The sequence below is a fragment of the Hylobates moloch genome, unplaced genomic scaffold (genome assembly GCF_009828535.3).
Source record: "Hylobates moloch isolate HMO894 unplaced genomic scaffold, HMol_V3 SCAFFOLD_9, whole genome shotgun sequence".
In the NCBI taxonomy this organism is placed as follows: domain Eukaryota; kingdom Metazoa; phylum Chordata; class Mammalia; order Primates; family Hylobatidae; genus Hylobates; species Hylobates moloch.
Window position 1 is genome coordinate 7666169 of NW_026652284.1, and position 15940 is coordinate 7682108.

Consider the following 15940-nt stretch of genomic DNA (forward strand, 5'->3'; position numbering starts at 1 on the left):
TGGACCCGCACTGGTGCGAGGCAGGGAGTGCCCCGCAACCTGGCCCGAGTTAACTGTGAGAATAGATCGCTTTGATCACTTTTTAAAATGAGTTGATAAAGTTCATCTCATTTCTTCTCTGCTTAATGAAATAAAAACCCCCATCCAAGTGCAAAATATATGGTGAGTTCGCAGGCGGCTTTTCCCACTGGGCTGTGCTTGAGGTTTAAGTTTTAAAAATTCTTGGTCCTAAAGATTCTAGACGTAAGTCGTGAGCTGCCGGGGACAGAGCTGGTCTGTATTTTCTTGGAGTGACTTTGTTTCTCTGTGTCCAGGGGCACTGCTGGGCCTCTCGCTCTTGCTGAATGGCCGGGACATTGGCATTGCCCTGGCTGACGTGACCGGCAACCACAAGTGGGGCCTGCTGCTGACCGTGTGCGGGGTGGTGCTGATGGACTTTAGCGCCGACTCGGCGGACAACCCCAGCCACGCCTACATGATGGACGTGTGCAGCCCCGCGGACCAGGACCGAGGCCTGAACATCCACGCCCTCCTGGCAGGTGAGTCTCTGCGGCAGGGCCGAGGCTGAGTCTGCAGGACTGCAGGCTTCAGACGTGTGGCTTTCGAGGCCCTTTCTCACTCCCTGATTTAACAAAGAAGCTGGGAGAATTCCAATATAGGGAGAAACACTGATGTGATTGAAAATACATATCTCACACAACACATAGCAATCACAATCTATGCTGTTGACACATAAACAACAATTATAGGTCTATAAATCCAAATGTTTATATTGGTGGATTCTCATTGTTTGAGGTAGTTATGTTCTACAGAGTCACCACAAACACTGAATTAGCAAACACCGAGTCTCGCTCCTAGGAAAAATACAGGGTTATGTTTCTGTAAGCCTCCAGTCACAACGTTTTCATCAACAGATCAACACATAACCTTATTGTATGTGTTTCTGTTTAAAACCCCTTATTTCATCTATGCCTTTGGCTGATTAACATTGAATTGATGGCCAACAGCACTGCAACTCAAGCCTGAACGAAGCATCACTGTCGCATGCAGTTTCTGCACAAGGCACATCCGGCTTTCTTGCACCTGGAAACGTCAGACAGCTTGGAGGCCATTTAAACAGTGAAACACTAACAAAAAACACAAAAATGTAAAAAAGGTGGCACTAAATAGACCACACAAAAAACTCTTGTTTCGGCCAGGCGCGGTGTAATCCCAGCACTTTGGGAGGCTGAGGTGGATGGATCACCTGAGGTCGGGAGTTCGAGACCAGCCTGACCAGCATGGAGAAACGCCATCTCTACTAAAAATACAAAAAAATTAGCCGGGCGTGGTGGTGCATGCCTGTAATACCAGCTACTTGGCAGGCTGAGGCGGGAGAATCGCTTGAACCCAGGAGGTGGAGGTTGCAGTGAGCTGAGATCGCGCTATTGCACTCCAGCCTGGGCAACAAGAGCGAACCTCCATCTCAAAAACAAACAAACAAACAAACAAATACCAACTCTTGTTTCCAGTATGAGCGTGGAGATGAGAAGGCAGAGCTCAGCCCTGCGGGGCCTCGGCTGGACCATGCACCCTCGGAAGCGCAGGTGTTGTGCTCTTCTGTTCAAATCCTCGAATGATCGTGAAGCACCATAAGGATTGGTTCTGAGTTTATCTCACTAAATGAGGAGGTGAATTCACAAATACAGAATCTACAGATAATGAGGATTGAGTGTGTGTGCATGGACACACACACGGCTATATACATACCATGCATATATGTATGTATATATACACACCATGCATATATGTATGTATATATACACACCTGTGGCATGCTTAATGGCAAAACAGGAGAAATGTTTCCATCAAAGTCAGGAATGAGGCAAGAATGCACCCATCCCACAGAGCCACTGCATTAGGGACACACAAACAAAAGGTGTGAGGTCAGCCCCACTGGTCTCTGGGGCTGGACGTATGGAAACTTCAAGGGAATTAGCTGCAAAGTGGTGCAGGAGTTCAGTATGATGCTTAATTATCAATGTACTGTATAAAAATCAATACTGGTCGGGTGTGGTGGCTCAGGCCCACTCTCAACACTTCGGGAGGCTAAGCCAGGAGGATTGCTTGAGTTCAGGAGTTTGAAACCAGCTTGGGCGAACAGTGAGACCCCAGCTCTAAAACATAAAATTAAATAAATAAATAACTCTAGCTTTTCTAGATAAAATACTTGCCTTGTTACAGAATAAAATGGAAGAAAAAAATTCCATTTAAAATAGCAACCGGGGCTGGGCGTGGTAGCTCATGCCTGTAACCCCAGCACTTTGAGAGGCTGAAGTGGGTGAATCACTTGAGGTCAGGAGTTCAAGACCAGCCTGGCCAACATGGCAAAATCCCATCTCTACTAAAAATACAAAAAATTAGCCAGGCATGTGGTGCGCACCTGTAGTCCCAGCTACTCGGGAGGCTGAGGCAGGAGAATCACTTGAACCCGGGAGGTAGAGGTTGCAGCGAGCCGAGATCGTGCCACTGCACTCCAGCCTGAGCAACAGAGTGAGACTCTATCTCAAAATAAATAAATTTTAAAAATAAAAATAAAATAGCAATTGGCTGGGCCGAAGGTAGTGAGTTATCTTGATTGATTGCGCACAGCCAGTTACAGATGGAACTCCTTCCTCTGCTCTTTTCCCAACGCCCACTGCTGCACTTGACTGGTCTTGAAAAAGATATTGAAACAATGTTTAAAAATCAAGGGAAAGTCCTAATGAGACATTAGGCCTTCATTACAGGACCCTAATGAAGAGGCTGGGTCACCCGGTGGTTAGGGGCTCGGGCTCTGGGAGCTGAAAGTCCACGTTGCGCAAATGGCTGGACCTCCCCGAGCCTTGGTCGCATCTCCTGCAAAATGTTGCCGCTTCTCTTCCCGTTTCCACATGTGCGCTGCTGTGGGCGAGGAACTTCTAAAGGGGCCATGCCGGGCGAGTGCTGGGCTTGGCAGAGAGGAAGAGGGACGTCGGTTTTTGCCTTACGCCCGTCTATGAGAATGCACCACTTTGATCGCTCAAGAAAATTAGTTAATAAAGTTCATCTGGGCCGGGAGTGGTGGCTCATGCATGTAATCCCAGCACTTTGGGAGGCCAAGGCAGGCGGATCACCTGAGGTCAGGAGTTCGAGACCAGCTTGGCCAACATGGTGAAACTCCATCTCTACTAAACATACAAAAATTAGCTGGGCGTGGTGGTGAGCACCTGTAATCCCAGCTACTTGGGAGGCTGAGGCAGAAGAATCGCTTGAGCCCAGGAGGAGGAGGTGGCAGTGAGCCAAGATGGTGCCACTGCACTCCAGCCTGGGCAACAAGAGTGAAACTCCATCTCAAAGAAAAATAATAAATAAAAAATAAAGTTCATCTGAAATCTGACCTTGGATAAGGGTCACGAACAGCAATGGTGTCTTCCAGGAGGGGAGGAGGGAAGGTAAGTAGAATCATGAGTGTGGGAAGTCAAGAATAATAAAATGCCCGGGGGGGCAGTGGGGAGGCAGAAAGACTCCCAAGTCTAGAAGAACAGAGGCAGAGAAGGGACGGGACTGGGGCTTTTAAATGGACATGCACGTGAAATGAAAAGGCCCGTCTGGGACAAAGGAAGGAAGATCTACAGTGAAACCTCGAAATAATGAGATCCATGGTCATGCTGCCCTTAGGTAGGTGTGGAAGGCTGAGCTGGGCGTGTCTGAAGCCCAGGCCTGTCCATAGAAGTTCTTATTTGAAAGGTAAACCCCTAATGTGGCCAAGTCTTCCCCAAACCAAAAATCCCGTGCTGGTAGCAGGCAGCTTCCTCCTCACCAGCAGCAGTAAACTGAGAGAACCCTCCTCTCCTCTCAACACTAGACCGACTCAAAATGTAGCTGAACTCACAAGAACACAAAATAAAACACCAGATCCCTGGTGGGGTGGGTGTCGTGGACCCGCAGCTGGCTGGGGTGGCGCCCCTGCAGCTTCCCTGGCTCTTGCCATCGAAGCACAGAGCCTGGCTGGAAGAAGCCGTGGTGTGTGGAGGTAAATCTGCCCACTGCTGTTGGCTGGGTCCCCATGGCATCGCTCAAAGTTTCCTGCCATGCTCTGTGGTCAGGGCTGGGCTGGCCGGTGCCCCGAGGCATGAAGCAAGAACAGAGCAGGAACAGCAGTGATCCGATCCCTGCTTTTCTGCTGTGGGCTGATAGCTCAGAGATCGGAGAGCTGCCTGCCAGGGTATGGGGAGGCAGGACCCATCTGTGGTCACCAGAAGGGGTGACTCTCCTCATGGTGTTCTGTGCATGGGGACAAACAGCCACATGCACACGTGTGGTCGGCTGTGTGTGAGCCATGGGGTCGGCCCTGAGCTGGAGGGGCCCTAAGAGGGAGGATGTGTCCAGTGTCAGCATTTGCTCCAGGGGCCTGAAAGGTTATGGGGAAAGTGGAACAGGCAGGAAGTGGAATGGGATGTGGGCAGGTGGTCACTGTGCTGCTGCCGGGGGTCATGCCAGGAAGGGCCCAGCAGGACAGGAGGAGGACCTCCTCAAGGGGCCCGCCCTGGGAATCCCGTCCCATTTTGTTGGGGTTTAGGTGGAACAGGTTCTGTGCCCACGTCCCTGGAATGCCCTTGGCTACTTTCGTGTCCTTCTAAGAAACGGGGCCACCGCGCTTGGGGCTTCTCCTCCCGCAGAAGGGAACTCAAACCCTGTCTCTTTCCCCAGGTCTCGGAGGAGGCTTCGGATACGTGGTCGGCGGAATCCACTGGGATAAAACGGGCTTCGGGAGGGCCCTGGGGGGTCAGCTCCGTGTCATTTACCTCTTCACTGCGGTCACCCTGAGCGTCACCACCGTCCTGACCCTGGTCAGCATCCCTGAGAGGCCGCTGCGGCCGCCGGGTGAGAAGCGGGCAGCCATGAAGAGCCCCAGCCTCCCGCTGCCCCCGTCCCCACCCGTCCTGCCAGAGGAAGGCCCCGGCGACACCCTCCCGTCGCACACGGCCACCAACTTCTCCAGCCCCATCTCCCCGCCCAGTCCCCTCACGCCCAAGTACGGCAGCTTCATCAGCAGGGACAGCTCCCTGACGGGCATCAGCGAGTTCGCCTCATCCTTCGGCACGGCCAACATAGACAGCGTCCTCATCGACTGCTTCACGGGCGGCCACGACAGCTACCTGGCCATCCCCGGCAGCGTCCCCAGGCCGCCCATCAGCGTCAGCTTCCCCAGGGCCCCCGACGGCTTCTACCGCCAGGACCGTGGACTTCTGGAGGGCAGAGAGGGTGCCCTGACCTCTGGCTGTGACGGGGACATTCTGAGGGTGGGCTCCTTGGACACCTCTAAGCCGAGGTCATCAGGGATTCTGAAGAGACCCCAGACCTTGGCCATCCCGGATGCGGCCGGAGGAGGGGGTCCCGAAACCAGCAGGAGAAGAAATGTGACCTTCAGTCAGCAGGTAACAGCAAATGTGGGGGGAGCCGAGGCTCAGAGGGCAGCAATCAGGGGTCCCCTGGTCAGTTAGATGACGAAGAGGGACAGTCCATCCAGGAAGAAATTCCCGGCTGTCATGGGGGTGTTATCAAGTGCTTTGGCCTAAAGAGAACAGCCTTAGAGGCCAGGCGTGGTGGCTCACGTCTGTAGTCCCAGCACTTTAGGAGGCTAAGGCAGGAAGATCGCTTGAACTCAGGAGTTTGAAACCAGCCTGGGCAACATGGTGAAACCCCGTCTCTACTTTTTAGTGTTTTAGTATTTTTAAATAATACTTTTTAAAAATATTTAAAAAAATACTTTTTAGTATTTTTTATACAAAAAGTAGCCGGGCTTGGTGGCATACATGTGTGGTCCCAACTACTCTGGAGGCTGAAGAAGGAGGATGGCTTGAGCCCAGGAGGTTGAAGCTGTAGGGAGCCATGATTGCACCACTGCACTCCAGCCTGGGTGACACAGCAAGACCCTGTCTCAGAAAAAAAAAAAAAAAAAAAGACAAGCCTCAGAAGCGTGACGGCTTTCCTTGCACGTTAGTGAACAAGTTGTGGGCCTGAGTCCACCTATGAGTGAGTGAGTTCAGGGCATCTCTTAGGTATCAGGCGGTTTAAAATCCCGGCTGGGAGCGACAGTGACAACTCTTTTTTCTTTTTCTTTTTTTTTTTTTTGAGACGGAGTCTCGCTCTGTCACCCAGGCTGGAGTGCAGTGGCACGATCTCGGCTCACTGCAAGCTCCGCCTCCCGGGTTCGCGCCATTCTCCTGCCTCAGCCTCCCGAGTAGCTGGGACTACAGGCGCCCGCCACCACGCCCGGCTAATTTTTTGTATTTTTAGTAGAGACGGGGTTTCACCATGTTAGCCAGGATGGTTTCTGCCCACCTCGGCCTCCCAAAGTGCTGGGGTTACAGGCGCGAGCCCCCTCGCCCCGCCGACAACTCTTTTAAACACTTATGTTTGCCCAAATGTAATTCAGGCCGGGCCTGTCCTGCTAGTGAGTTTCTTACAGGCATGGTGTGCACCCCACTTGTTTCTGGTATTTTTCCCGAGACATCTGGGCTCCAGCCCGTTTTGGCAGTGGGAATCCTGTGCCAATACATCCAAGTCTTCATTGACGGTGGAAACAAAATGTGAAACCTGCAGATGTGTCTGGGATCATCCCTCCTGGTGCCCGACATCGGTTAACTCCCGGAGGCTGTAAAAACGGGAATCTCCAGGGCAGTGCCATCTTCCGCGAAGGCCAAGAACCTTCTGGAAAGCTGTTTAAGTTGTATTTTCTATACGTCAGATGATGGGCTGCAAGGCCACCAACTGATCTGTGGGGTTTCACTGGCTGATTTTTTTTTTTTTTTTTGAGACAGAGTCTTGTTCTGTCACCCAGGCTGGAGTGCAGTGATGCAATCTTGGCTCACTGCAACCTCTGCCTCCCAGGTTCGAGTGATTCTCCTGCTTCAGCCTCCCGAGGAGCTGGGACTATAGGCACCCACCACCACGCCCGGCTAATTTTGTACTTTTAGTAGAGACGGGGTTTCACCATGTTGGCCAGGCTGGTCTCGAACTCCTGACCTCAGGTGATCCGTCCGCCTCGGCCTCCCAAAGTGCTAGGATTACAGGCGTCAGCCACCACACCTGACCAGAATCCATGGTGTTTAAGTAAAGAAAGGTTATTCTCTTATTTAAAGTAGACATAAGAGTTACTGGCCTGCCCCAGCGGGTGTTGCAGAAGGAGAGTGCATTTCAGTAAGAACCTGGTGTTCCCGGTCCTACAAAGCCGAGTCTCATTTGCCTCGTCCCTCGAGGGAGGCAGCTGGAAAAGCCGGGCAGCCTGGAGACCTAGCCAAGGAGACACTTCGCTCGGCCGCAGACGCACGTGGGCTGTGTCTCCTGAATGAAGTAGACCCTGCTCTGCCCGGCCCCATCCCATTGGGTTTAAATGGGACCTGGTCCTCAGTTCATTCCTCTGTCAGGGGTTCAGGTGTCCCATCTCTGCCTAGATGACTTCCCTGATTTAGTCGGAGGTTAACTAGAGATGGGGCTTGCACTGTTCATTTTCTTTTCCTTTCCTTTCCTTTTTTCTTTTCTTTTTTGATTATTTTGTCTTGTTTTGTTTTTTACTTACTTTTTAAAAAAATGTAGAGACAGGCTCTTACCATGTTGCCCAGGCTGGTCTTGGGCTCCTGGGCTCAAGTGATCCACCTGCCTTGGCCTCCCAAAGTGCTAGAATTATAGGTGTGAGCCACCACACCTGGCCTTGTTTGGTTTTGTTTTGAGACAGGGTCTCACTTTGTTGCCCAGGCTGGAGTGCGGTGCTGCATTCATGGCTCACTGCAGCCTCAATCTGCCAGGCCCAAGTGATCTTCCCATCTCAGCCTCCTGAGTAGCCGGGACTACAGGTGCGCACCACCACACCCAGCTAATTTTTTATTTTTTGTAGAAATGGGGCCTCACTATGTGGCCCAAGCTGGTCTTGAACTCCTGGGCTCAAGCCATCCTCCCACCTCCGCCTCTCAACGTGCTGGGATTCCAGGCATGAGCCACCGCGCCCAGCCCTGTTTTCTCCTTGGAGTGAGCAGGATGGTGCCTTTCGTTTGCTTTTCTCTGGTGTGTGTGCGCGGGGCATCTTCACGCCTGCGTACAGTCTCAGCGTGAGGAAGGACGCTGCCCAGGCATGCGCAGGCCTCACAGGGACATCTATTGAGGTTCCTGGTGGCACCAAGGACACAGCGAGCTCCCGTCTGGAAAGGGTTTGAGGAACTGGAAATCACTGGAGAGCAGGAAAGTCCATCCTTATCAAGGAAAGAGGTTTTCTAATTGCTCAGGTTGAGGGCACCGTCAGCCTCATTGTGGATGATGCCGGGGTAATTCATCTGGTCTTTGTCAACACTGGATCGTCCCAGACTGTTTCACAAAGTTCAAACTGGCTTTAGATCCGGTTCTTTAAATGTGGTTGAAAATCTCATCTTCATCCCCTTTTTCTGTTTCCTTTCTCTGTAGAGTGTAATTTATGCATCAGTTCTTTGAGGAAAGTAAAAATCATGAGCTAAATATAAACACATCCAGGCTCAACGGAGACAGAGGCGTAACTGCAGCGCTGTTCCTCTGCAGGCGTGGGGGACGTGCTCTGCTTATGTGGGTGTCCTGGGAGCCGGCACTGCGGCCTCTCAGCTTCCTTTCCCACCGGGAGTATCCAGGGCAGACAGCACCACAGACACCCCAGTGGAGCCGGGCAGCAACGCCTCTTTGCTCTCAAACATCTAAATTCAAAAACGACTAGTTCCCCAAGGTGGGAGGATCACTTGAGGCCAGGAGTTTGAGACCAGCCTGGGCAACATAGTGAGACCTCATCTCTGTGACAATTTTTAAAAAATTAGCCAGGTGTGGTGGTGCGTGCCTGTAGTCCCAGCTACTCAGGAGGCTGAGGTGGGAGGATCACTTGAGCCCAGGAGGTGGAAGCTGCAGTGAGCCATGATCACACCACTGCACTCCAGCCCGGGCGACAGAGTGAGACTGTCTCTAAAACAACAACAACAAAATAACAAGTTCCCCTGACTGGAGTCTGTACCCCAAACCCAAGCAGGGCTACTTGGAATGAAACCTTCTCATTCCAGGAGTTTGCAAACCTGGTGAAGATGTGCATGGAGGGTTGTTCTTGAGCCCCAGAAAGAAATCAAAGCCCCTCGCACCCGTTTCCATCCTGTTGACTGTGGGGCGTGTCGTGTGCTCTGTGAGCCCCTGTCAAGGGCTGAGGTGCTCATGTGGGCAGGGCCGCCCTGTCTTCTGTGTGGTGGGGGTTCTATCTGTCCAGAGAGAATTTTGAACACATGTTCCTGGTGGCCACCTTGAAATAAGTCGTTCCCAGCCTTCTCTTATGAAAAAGAAAGGACTTCCTAGGTGTGTGGATCTGAACGGACCCATGTTTTTTCATTTCAAATGTATTTTGCATTTTGCAAAGTCTTATCTCACTCCCTGTGGCACAGATCATGTCCTGTGGCCACACTGTGAGCGCAGCTGAAATGGAATTCTAGTCTTAGCTGCTCCGGGGCCTCGGAAGCGATGCCCTGAAGTTGTTCCTCTGAGGTTGGTGTCGATGCGGGGCTCATGCCGTCTGATAAGAAGACAGAGCTGTGCAGCCTCCGTGCGGTGTTTCCAAGAGCGCGTTCCCCTGGGCAGAGCAGAGTCCGCGCTGTGTGATGGGGGTGTGGGACTCTGATGAGGGGTTTGTGGGCTCTTCCCAGGTCGCCAACATCCTGCTCAACGGCGTGAAGTACGAGAGCGAGCTGACGGGCTCCAGCGAGCGTGCGGAGCAGCCTCTGTCCGTGGGGCGCCTCTGCTCCACCATCTGCAACATGCCCAAGGCGCTGCGCACCCTCTGCGTCAACCACTTCCTGGGTGAGCTCCCGGCCAAGCCTCCCCGTGAGTCCTGGTCCTGCTCAGGGCTCTCGCCCCACTGGCCTCCCAGGATGCCCCTGAGCCTCCCTTCCCAGAACCTTTCTGAGTTCACCAGCCCCCCACAACAGCACCAAGGGCAGGCCTGGGGTGCGGTGGCTGCCCTGGAGGGCTTTTCTCCAGGGTTCCTGCCCTGCATAGCCCCAAACTAAACCAGGTGTCACCACTGAGAGCCACACAGCTCACTCTGGGCCCGACACCTGGGTCTCTGCAGAGTCAAAATTCTCATTACCAGAAGCCCTTTGGACAACTCCACAGTGAAATGATGGACTCGCCCCTTCCCACCTTCCCACCAACTTTGTCTTGCTCTGTCTTCAAGCACAAACCCCACACCTGCCTGCCCGTGTCTATTGCCTTTTGTAAATTCACACGGCTCGGCCTTTGAATGACCATTGAAAAGCACCAACTTGCATTTCGTTCCATTTAGTCTCTTTCCGCTCTTGAGTGGTTGAACGTTTGAGCATGATTCAGAATTTGAGGCCAGGCGCAGTGGCTCACCCCTGTAATCTCAGCACTTTGGGAGGCCGAGGCTGGTGGATCATGAGGTAAGATGATTGAGACCATCCTGGCCAACATGGTGAAACCCCATCTCTACTAAAAATACAAAAATTAGCTGGGCATGGTGGTGTGTGCCTGTAATCCCAGCTACTCGGGAGGCTGAGGCAGGAGAATCACTTGAACTCGGGAGGCAGAGGTTGCAGTGAGCCAAGATTGCACCACTGCATTCCAGCCTGGGCAACAGAGCGAGACTCTGTCTCAAAAAAAAAAAAAAAAAAAAGAATTTGAGATAATCTAGGGCTCTCATACATTGTGGGACATAAATCAACATGACCTTCTAGAAGGCAATTTTGTAATGGGTGAGAACCTTAAAAATGGTCCTACCTTTTTTCCCTATGACCTTAGACAGTATTCTGTGCAAGCTCATAATCAAAGACTATATTCAGAGTATATATGCAAGGTATTGATCACAGCATGGTTTCGGACAGCCACAGACTGCAATTGGGGGATAGAGATGTCGAACAGTTGGGGAAGGGTTAAATATATTAGGGTGCACCCACACTGTGAAATATTTTGCTGCCATCAAAACGAGTCTGTTTAATAATTCTTGATGGCATAGAACATTGTAGATGATAATTCATTATGGTTCGAGAGGGCCTATAAATACCACCTTCCTCTATCAAAGAAGGAATTCCCATGGTTCAAGGAACGGAGCACTAAGCACATCCGCCAGCACATCCATGTCTGTGCTTCTCGGTGGATTTCTCCCAGTTAAATGGATCCCCTCCCCTGCACCACCCAGGTAGCTGGAGCACCTCCACCGCTACCCTTTCCTCATGTTTATAGAAATATGTGGTGGTTTAAAATAAAAAAATTGTAAGGAAACTCTGCTAGTCTGTTCTCACGCTGCTAATAAAGACATACCCGAAACTGGGTAATTTATAAAGAAAAAGAGGTTTAATGGACTCACAGTTCCACATGGCTGGGGAGGACTCACAATCATGGCGGAAGGCAAAGGAGGTGCAAAGGCACATCTTACATGGTGGCAGGCAAGAGGGCGTGTGCAGGGGAACTCCCATTTATCAAACCATCAGATCTCATGGGACTTATTCACTATCATGAGAACAGCATGGGAAAGACCCACCCCCATGATTCAATTAGCTCTCACTGGGTCCTGCCCACGACACACAGGGATTATGGGAGCTACAATTAAAGATGAGATTTGGGTGGGGACACAGCCAAACCATATCAGAAACGAACACAGTTTTCAATGGCTTGTTACTTTTTTTTCTGAGATGGAGTCTCGCTGTGTTGCCCAGGCTGGAGTGCAGTGGTACAATCTCAGCTCACTGCAAGCTCCGCTTCCCGGGTTTACACCATTCTCCTGCCTCAGCCTCCCGAGTAGCTGGGACTACAGGCACCCGCCACCATGCCTGGCTAATTTTTTGTATTTTCAGTAGAGACGGAGTTTCACCGTGTTAGCCAGGATGGTCTCGATCTCCTGACCTTGTGATCCACCCGCCTCAGCCTCCCAAAGTGCTGGGATTACAGGCGTGAGCCACCGCGCCCAGCCGCTCATTACTTTTATAACCAGTAGACATGTGTTGGTTAGAGAAAGGGCAGAGTGCTGGCCTTTGCCCCCGAGGTCATAAACCCCTTTCTTTCTTCCAGGGTGGCTCTCGTTCGAGGGGATGTTGCTCTTCTACACGGACTTCATGGGTGAGGTGGTGTTTCAGGGGGACCCCAAGGCCCCGCACACGTCAGAGGCGTATCAGAAGTACAACAGCGGCGTGACCATGGGCTGCTGGGGCATGTGTATCTACGCCTTCAGTGCCGCCTTCTACTCAGGTACCTGCCGCCAGCCAGGCTGGCACGGCAGTGAGGGCTTTGGTCGGGTGCATGGAGCATGTGAAATGAAGGCAGGTTCATGGCCTTACGATTGCAGACACTGCATCCCAATTTGGGGGACGCCACTGTCTTTCCCGGCTGCAGGGCGCTGGGCCTGGGGGAGCCGGGCTGAAGAAATGGAGCCTGCGGGCCTCAGGCCTCCGAGAGCTGGTGGCCTACGGGGGCACAGGTGCTTGTCAGGACCTGGCTACACCGTCAGGCCGTAGCGAGGGCGAAGTGGGGGCCCTGGGGGAACCCCGAGGCCACGCCCAGGCAGCGTGCTGTCTGCCAGCCCCCAGCTCCTTCCCACTTCGATTCAAGAAGCAACTGGTCCCCACGGAGGTGGGGGCAGGGGTGTGATCGTGGAGCGTAGGGGTGGGCAGGGGTGGGCAGATGACTTTGAGATTCTCTGTCTGTGGTACCCTTGGAGCACAGTGCTGAGTTCACACCAGGGCGAAGCCGAGGTGCCATCCCCATGGGGCCTGGCCGGTAGCGTGCAACGGGCAAATTTCATCCCAGAGGTTCGCACACTTTTTCTGCAAAAGGCCGGAGAGTTGGTATTTCCAGCTTTGCTGGCCCAGCGGTCTCTGTTGCAGCCCCTCACTGAAAGCCACAGACACGGGAAACCGAGTGGGTGTGCCATGCACCAATCAAACCGCACTGTGTTCACTGAAATACGAATTTCATGTGATTTTCACGTGTCACAAAATACCTTTTTTTGATTTTTTAAATTATTATTATTATTTTAATTTACAAAACTAGGCTGCAGGCTGGACTTCGTCTTCGAGCCATAATCTGCCAACTGCGTCATTTTAGTTGCCCCCATCTTTGTGGGTTCGAGCCCCAAAGTAGAGGGTCACTGAGGGGCTGTGGCAAAAATAAATTTGTCAGGTTTCACTTGTGAGTCCATGGGGCGGCACCTTAGGAGTTGGGTTCCGCCATAGCCGTGTGGCCTTGGGGCGTGGGGAACTGGCCCCATTTTATCTGATTCTAGGGAGCCCCGTCGCTGACATCCATGCTGTCACATCATCTTGGGGGCGTAAAGATGGTGGCTGGCTATGGGATGGGCTGCTGTTATGCCCATAATTACACAAGAACACAGAGGTTTAGCTCGAGACCCTCAGTCCCTGAGCCCCTTTGGTGTCACAGCCCCAAGACCCCTCCACCTGCAGAAGCCCTGGGGGACCTGGCCCGGGCCAGTGTGAACAGGACACCCCGGTCCTGCCATCCATCCAGACAGCCCTGTCCTGGGCACCCACCAGAGTTACTGGGGCGGTCTCTCAGCTCCCCTGGGTCCCCCAGGAAGTACCTTCTGGTCTGGGGCAAGTGGCCTGCCAAGCCGGGTCCCACCACTGCTAGCTTCAGGCCAGCCGCAGGGAGGTGGCGCTGGAAGCTGAGTCCCCGGAGGCTCTGACCGTGTGGCACTGCTCACCCTCTCTGTGGCCCGCAGCTATCCTGGAGAAGCTGGAGGAGTTCCTCAGCGTCCGCACCCTCTACTTCATCGCCTATCTCGCCTTCGGCCTGGGGACGGGGCTCGCCACCCTCTCCAGGAACCTCTACGTGGTCCTGTCGCTCTGCATAACCTACGGGATTTTATTTTCCACCCTGTGCACCTTGCCCTACTCGCTGCTCTGCGATTACTACCAGAGTAAGAAGGTAAGCGCTCTCCCTTGCCTTGCTTCGGGTCCGCTTCTTGGATAAACCCCACCTGAGAACTGTCCCCCAGGACCAGCTGTACAATCTGCAGAGCCCGGTGCAAAATGACGACTGTCAAGACAGCGACAGCAGAGCATTAAACCAAGAGGGGCCTTTCTGAGCATGGGGCGCGCCCCCTGCCTGTAATCCCCTCATTGCTTTATTAGCAGAAGCCTCCAGCCCACTCAGGCTCTGGGTCGGGCTCTGTCCATCCCAGGGATGTAGGGAATGGGAGGCCGCCCCTTCCTACTCCATTGTCAGGCCACTGGGTCTCCTGTTGATGCCTGTCCCAGCCATTCAGGGTGGGGCTTATGGGGAGGCAGTGAAGCTCGGAAAACTCAGAAATCCAGATCAATAACATGGTAATGCAGTATTTTTAAAAATCAGAATTCTTGCCAAAAATCCATGGAGAACAAAAACATCTTTTTTTCTTTTTCTTTTTTTTTTTTTTTGAGATGGAGTCTTGCTCTGATGCCTGTGCTGGAGTGCAATGGCATGATCTCGGCTCAGTGCAACCTCCGCCTCCCAGGTTCAAGTGATCCTCCTGCCTCAGCCTCCCAAGTAGCTGGGACTACAGGCACACACCATCATGCCCAGCTGATTTTTTGTATTTTTAGTACAGACAGGGTTTCACCATGTTGGTCAGTCTGGTCTCAATGTCTTGACCTCGTGATCCGCCAGCCTCAGCCTCCCAAAGTGCTGGGATTACAGGCGTGAGCTACCGCACCCAGCCCAAAATTTTAAATAAAGAGAGGATCAGTTCACCATATACTAGGGGTTCTGATAGCCAGCTCAGCTCCTGATCCTTTTACTATGTGAACTTCAGTTGTCCTTGAATCCTGACTAGATGTTTCTTGCCCTCTGGTCTCAGCATTCTCTTGGCTTTTATTCCTTTATCCACTTGCCAGTTTTATCACCTCACCCTTGTTCCTCATGGCTTCCCATCAAGCCGTGAGTATTAGGTGACAGTGTAATTTATTAGATGTTGGTTTTGGCCAAATACTGGGCATGGTTTAATAACAACCAAACCATTTCATTATTTAGATAGGCCTGAGTACCTTATCAAGCAGATTAAAAGGATATGGTACCCGTTCTTTAGAAAAGGACAGCTAAAATCTTGTTATGGATTATGGATTTAGCATAAAGAAAAATAATCAGGCATAAATTAAGAGTAAGAGAGGGGGCCAGGCGCGGTGGCTCACACCTGTCGTCCCAGGTACTTAGGAGGGCGAGGCGGATGGATCACGAGGTCAGGAGATCGAGATCATCCTGGCTAACACAGTGAAACCCCGTCTCTACTAAAAATACAAAAAATTAGCCAGGCGTGGTGGCGGGCGCCTGTGGTTCCAGCTACTCAGGAGGCTGAGGCAGGAGAATCGCAGTGAGCTGAGATTGCGCCACTGCACTCCAGCCTGGGCGACAGAGCGAGACTCTGTCTCAAATAAATACATACATAAATAAATAAAGTGCCTTAAATTTTTGTTGATATTTTGCTCAGCATAGACTTTTTACACTGTATTGAGATATGCACCGTCTAATAGTGTATGATGTGCTCCATTTGATGGTTTCAGCACATGCAGAGTTGTACAACCATCACCACCATCAATTTCAGAACAGTTTTGTCACCCCAGGAAGAAACCTGTCAGCTGTCACCCCTCTGACCCTCCCACTCTCCCAGGCCTAGGTGACCACTAACCTACTTCCTGTCCCCATGGACTTGCCTATTTGGGACGTCCCCTGTGATGGAGTCAGGCAGTCTGCGGCCTCTTGTGTCTGGCATCTGTGGCGCAGCTGTGGGCTTCGAGCTCCATCCATGCTGTTTCCTGGGTCAGCGCCTCATTCCCTTTTATAGTCACATAATGTTCCCACCATAATTTTCCTTTGCAGTGACTTTGAAATTTTAAAATGCTGCATTGAAATATTACCTGGACAGCCTGGGCAACATAGTCAG

The 15940-nt window shown here is 52.1% G+C and overlaps 1 protein-coding gene across 6 annotated transcripts in view; it reads left to right on the forward strand.

Annotated features, from left to right (window-relative positions):
* Positions 1-15940, forward strand: part of SLC45A1 (solute carrier family 45 member 1) — a 104624-nt gene that overhangs the window by 86637 nt on the left and 2047 nt on the right. For all 6 annotated transcript variants that reach the window (XM_058444441.1, XM_058444440.1, XM_058444442.1 and 3 more), the window contains 5 exons: positions 315-539; positions 4711-5438; positions 9699-9852; positions 12079-12255; positions 13745-13950. In XM_058444441.1, coding sequence (XP_058300424.1) covers positions 315-539; positions 4711-5438; positions 9699-9852; positions 12079-12255; positions 13745-13950 — 1490 coding nt within the window. The remainder of the gene's footprint in view (positions 1-314; positions 540-4710; positions 5439-9698; positions 9853-12078; positions 12256-13744; positions 13951-15940) is intronic.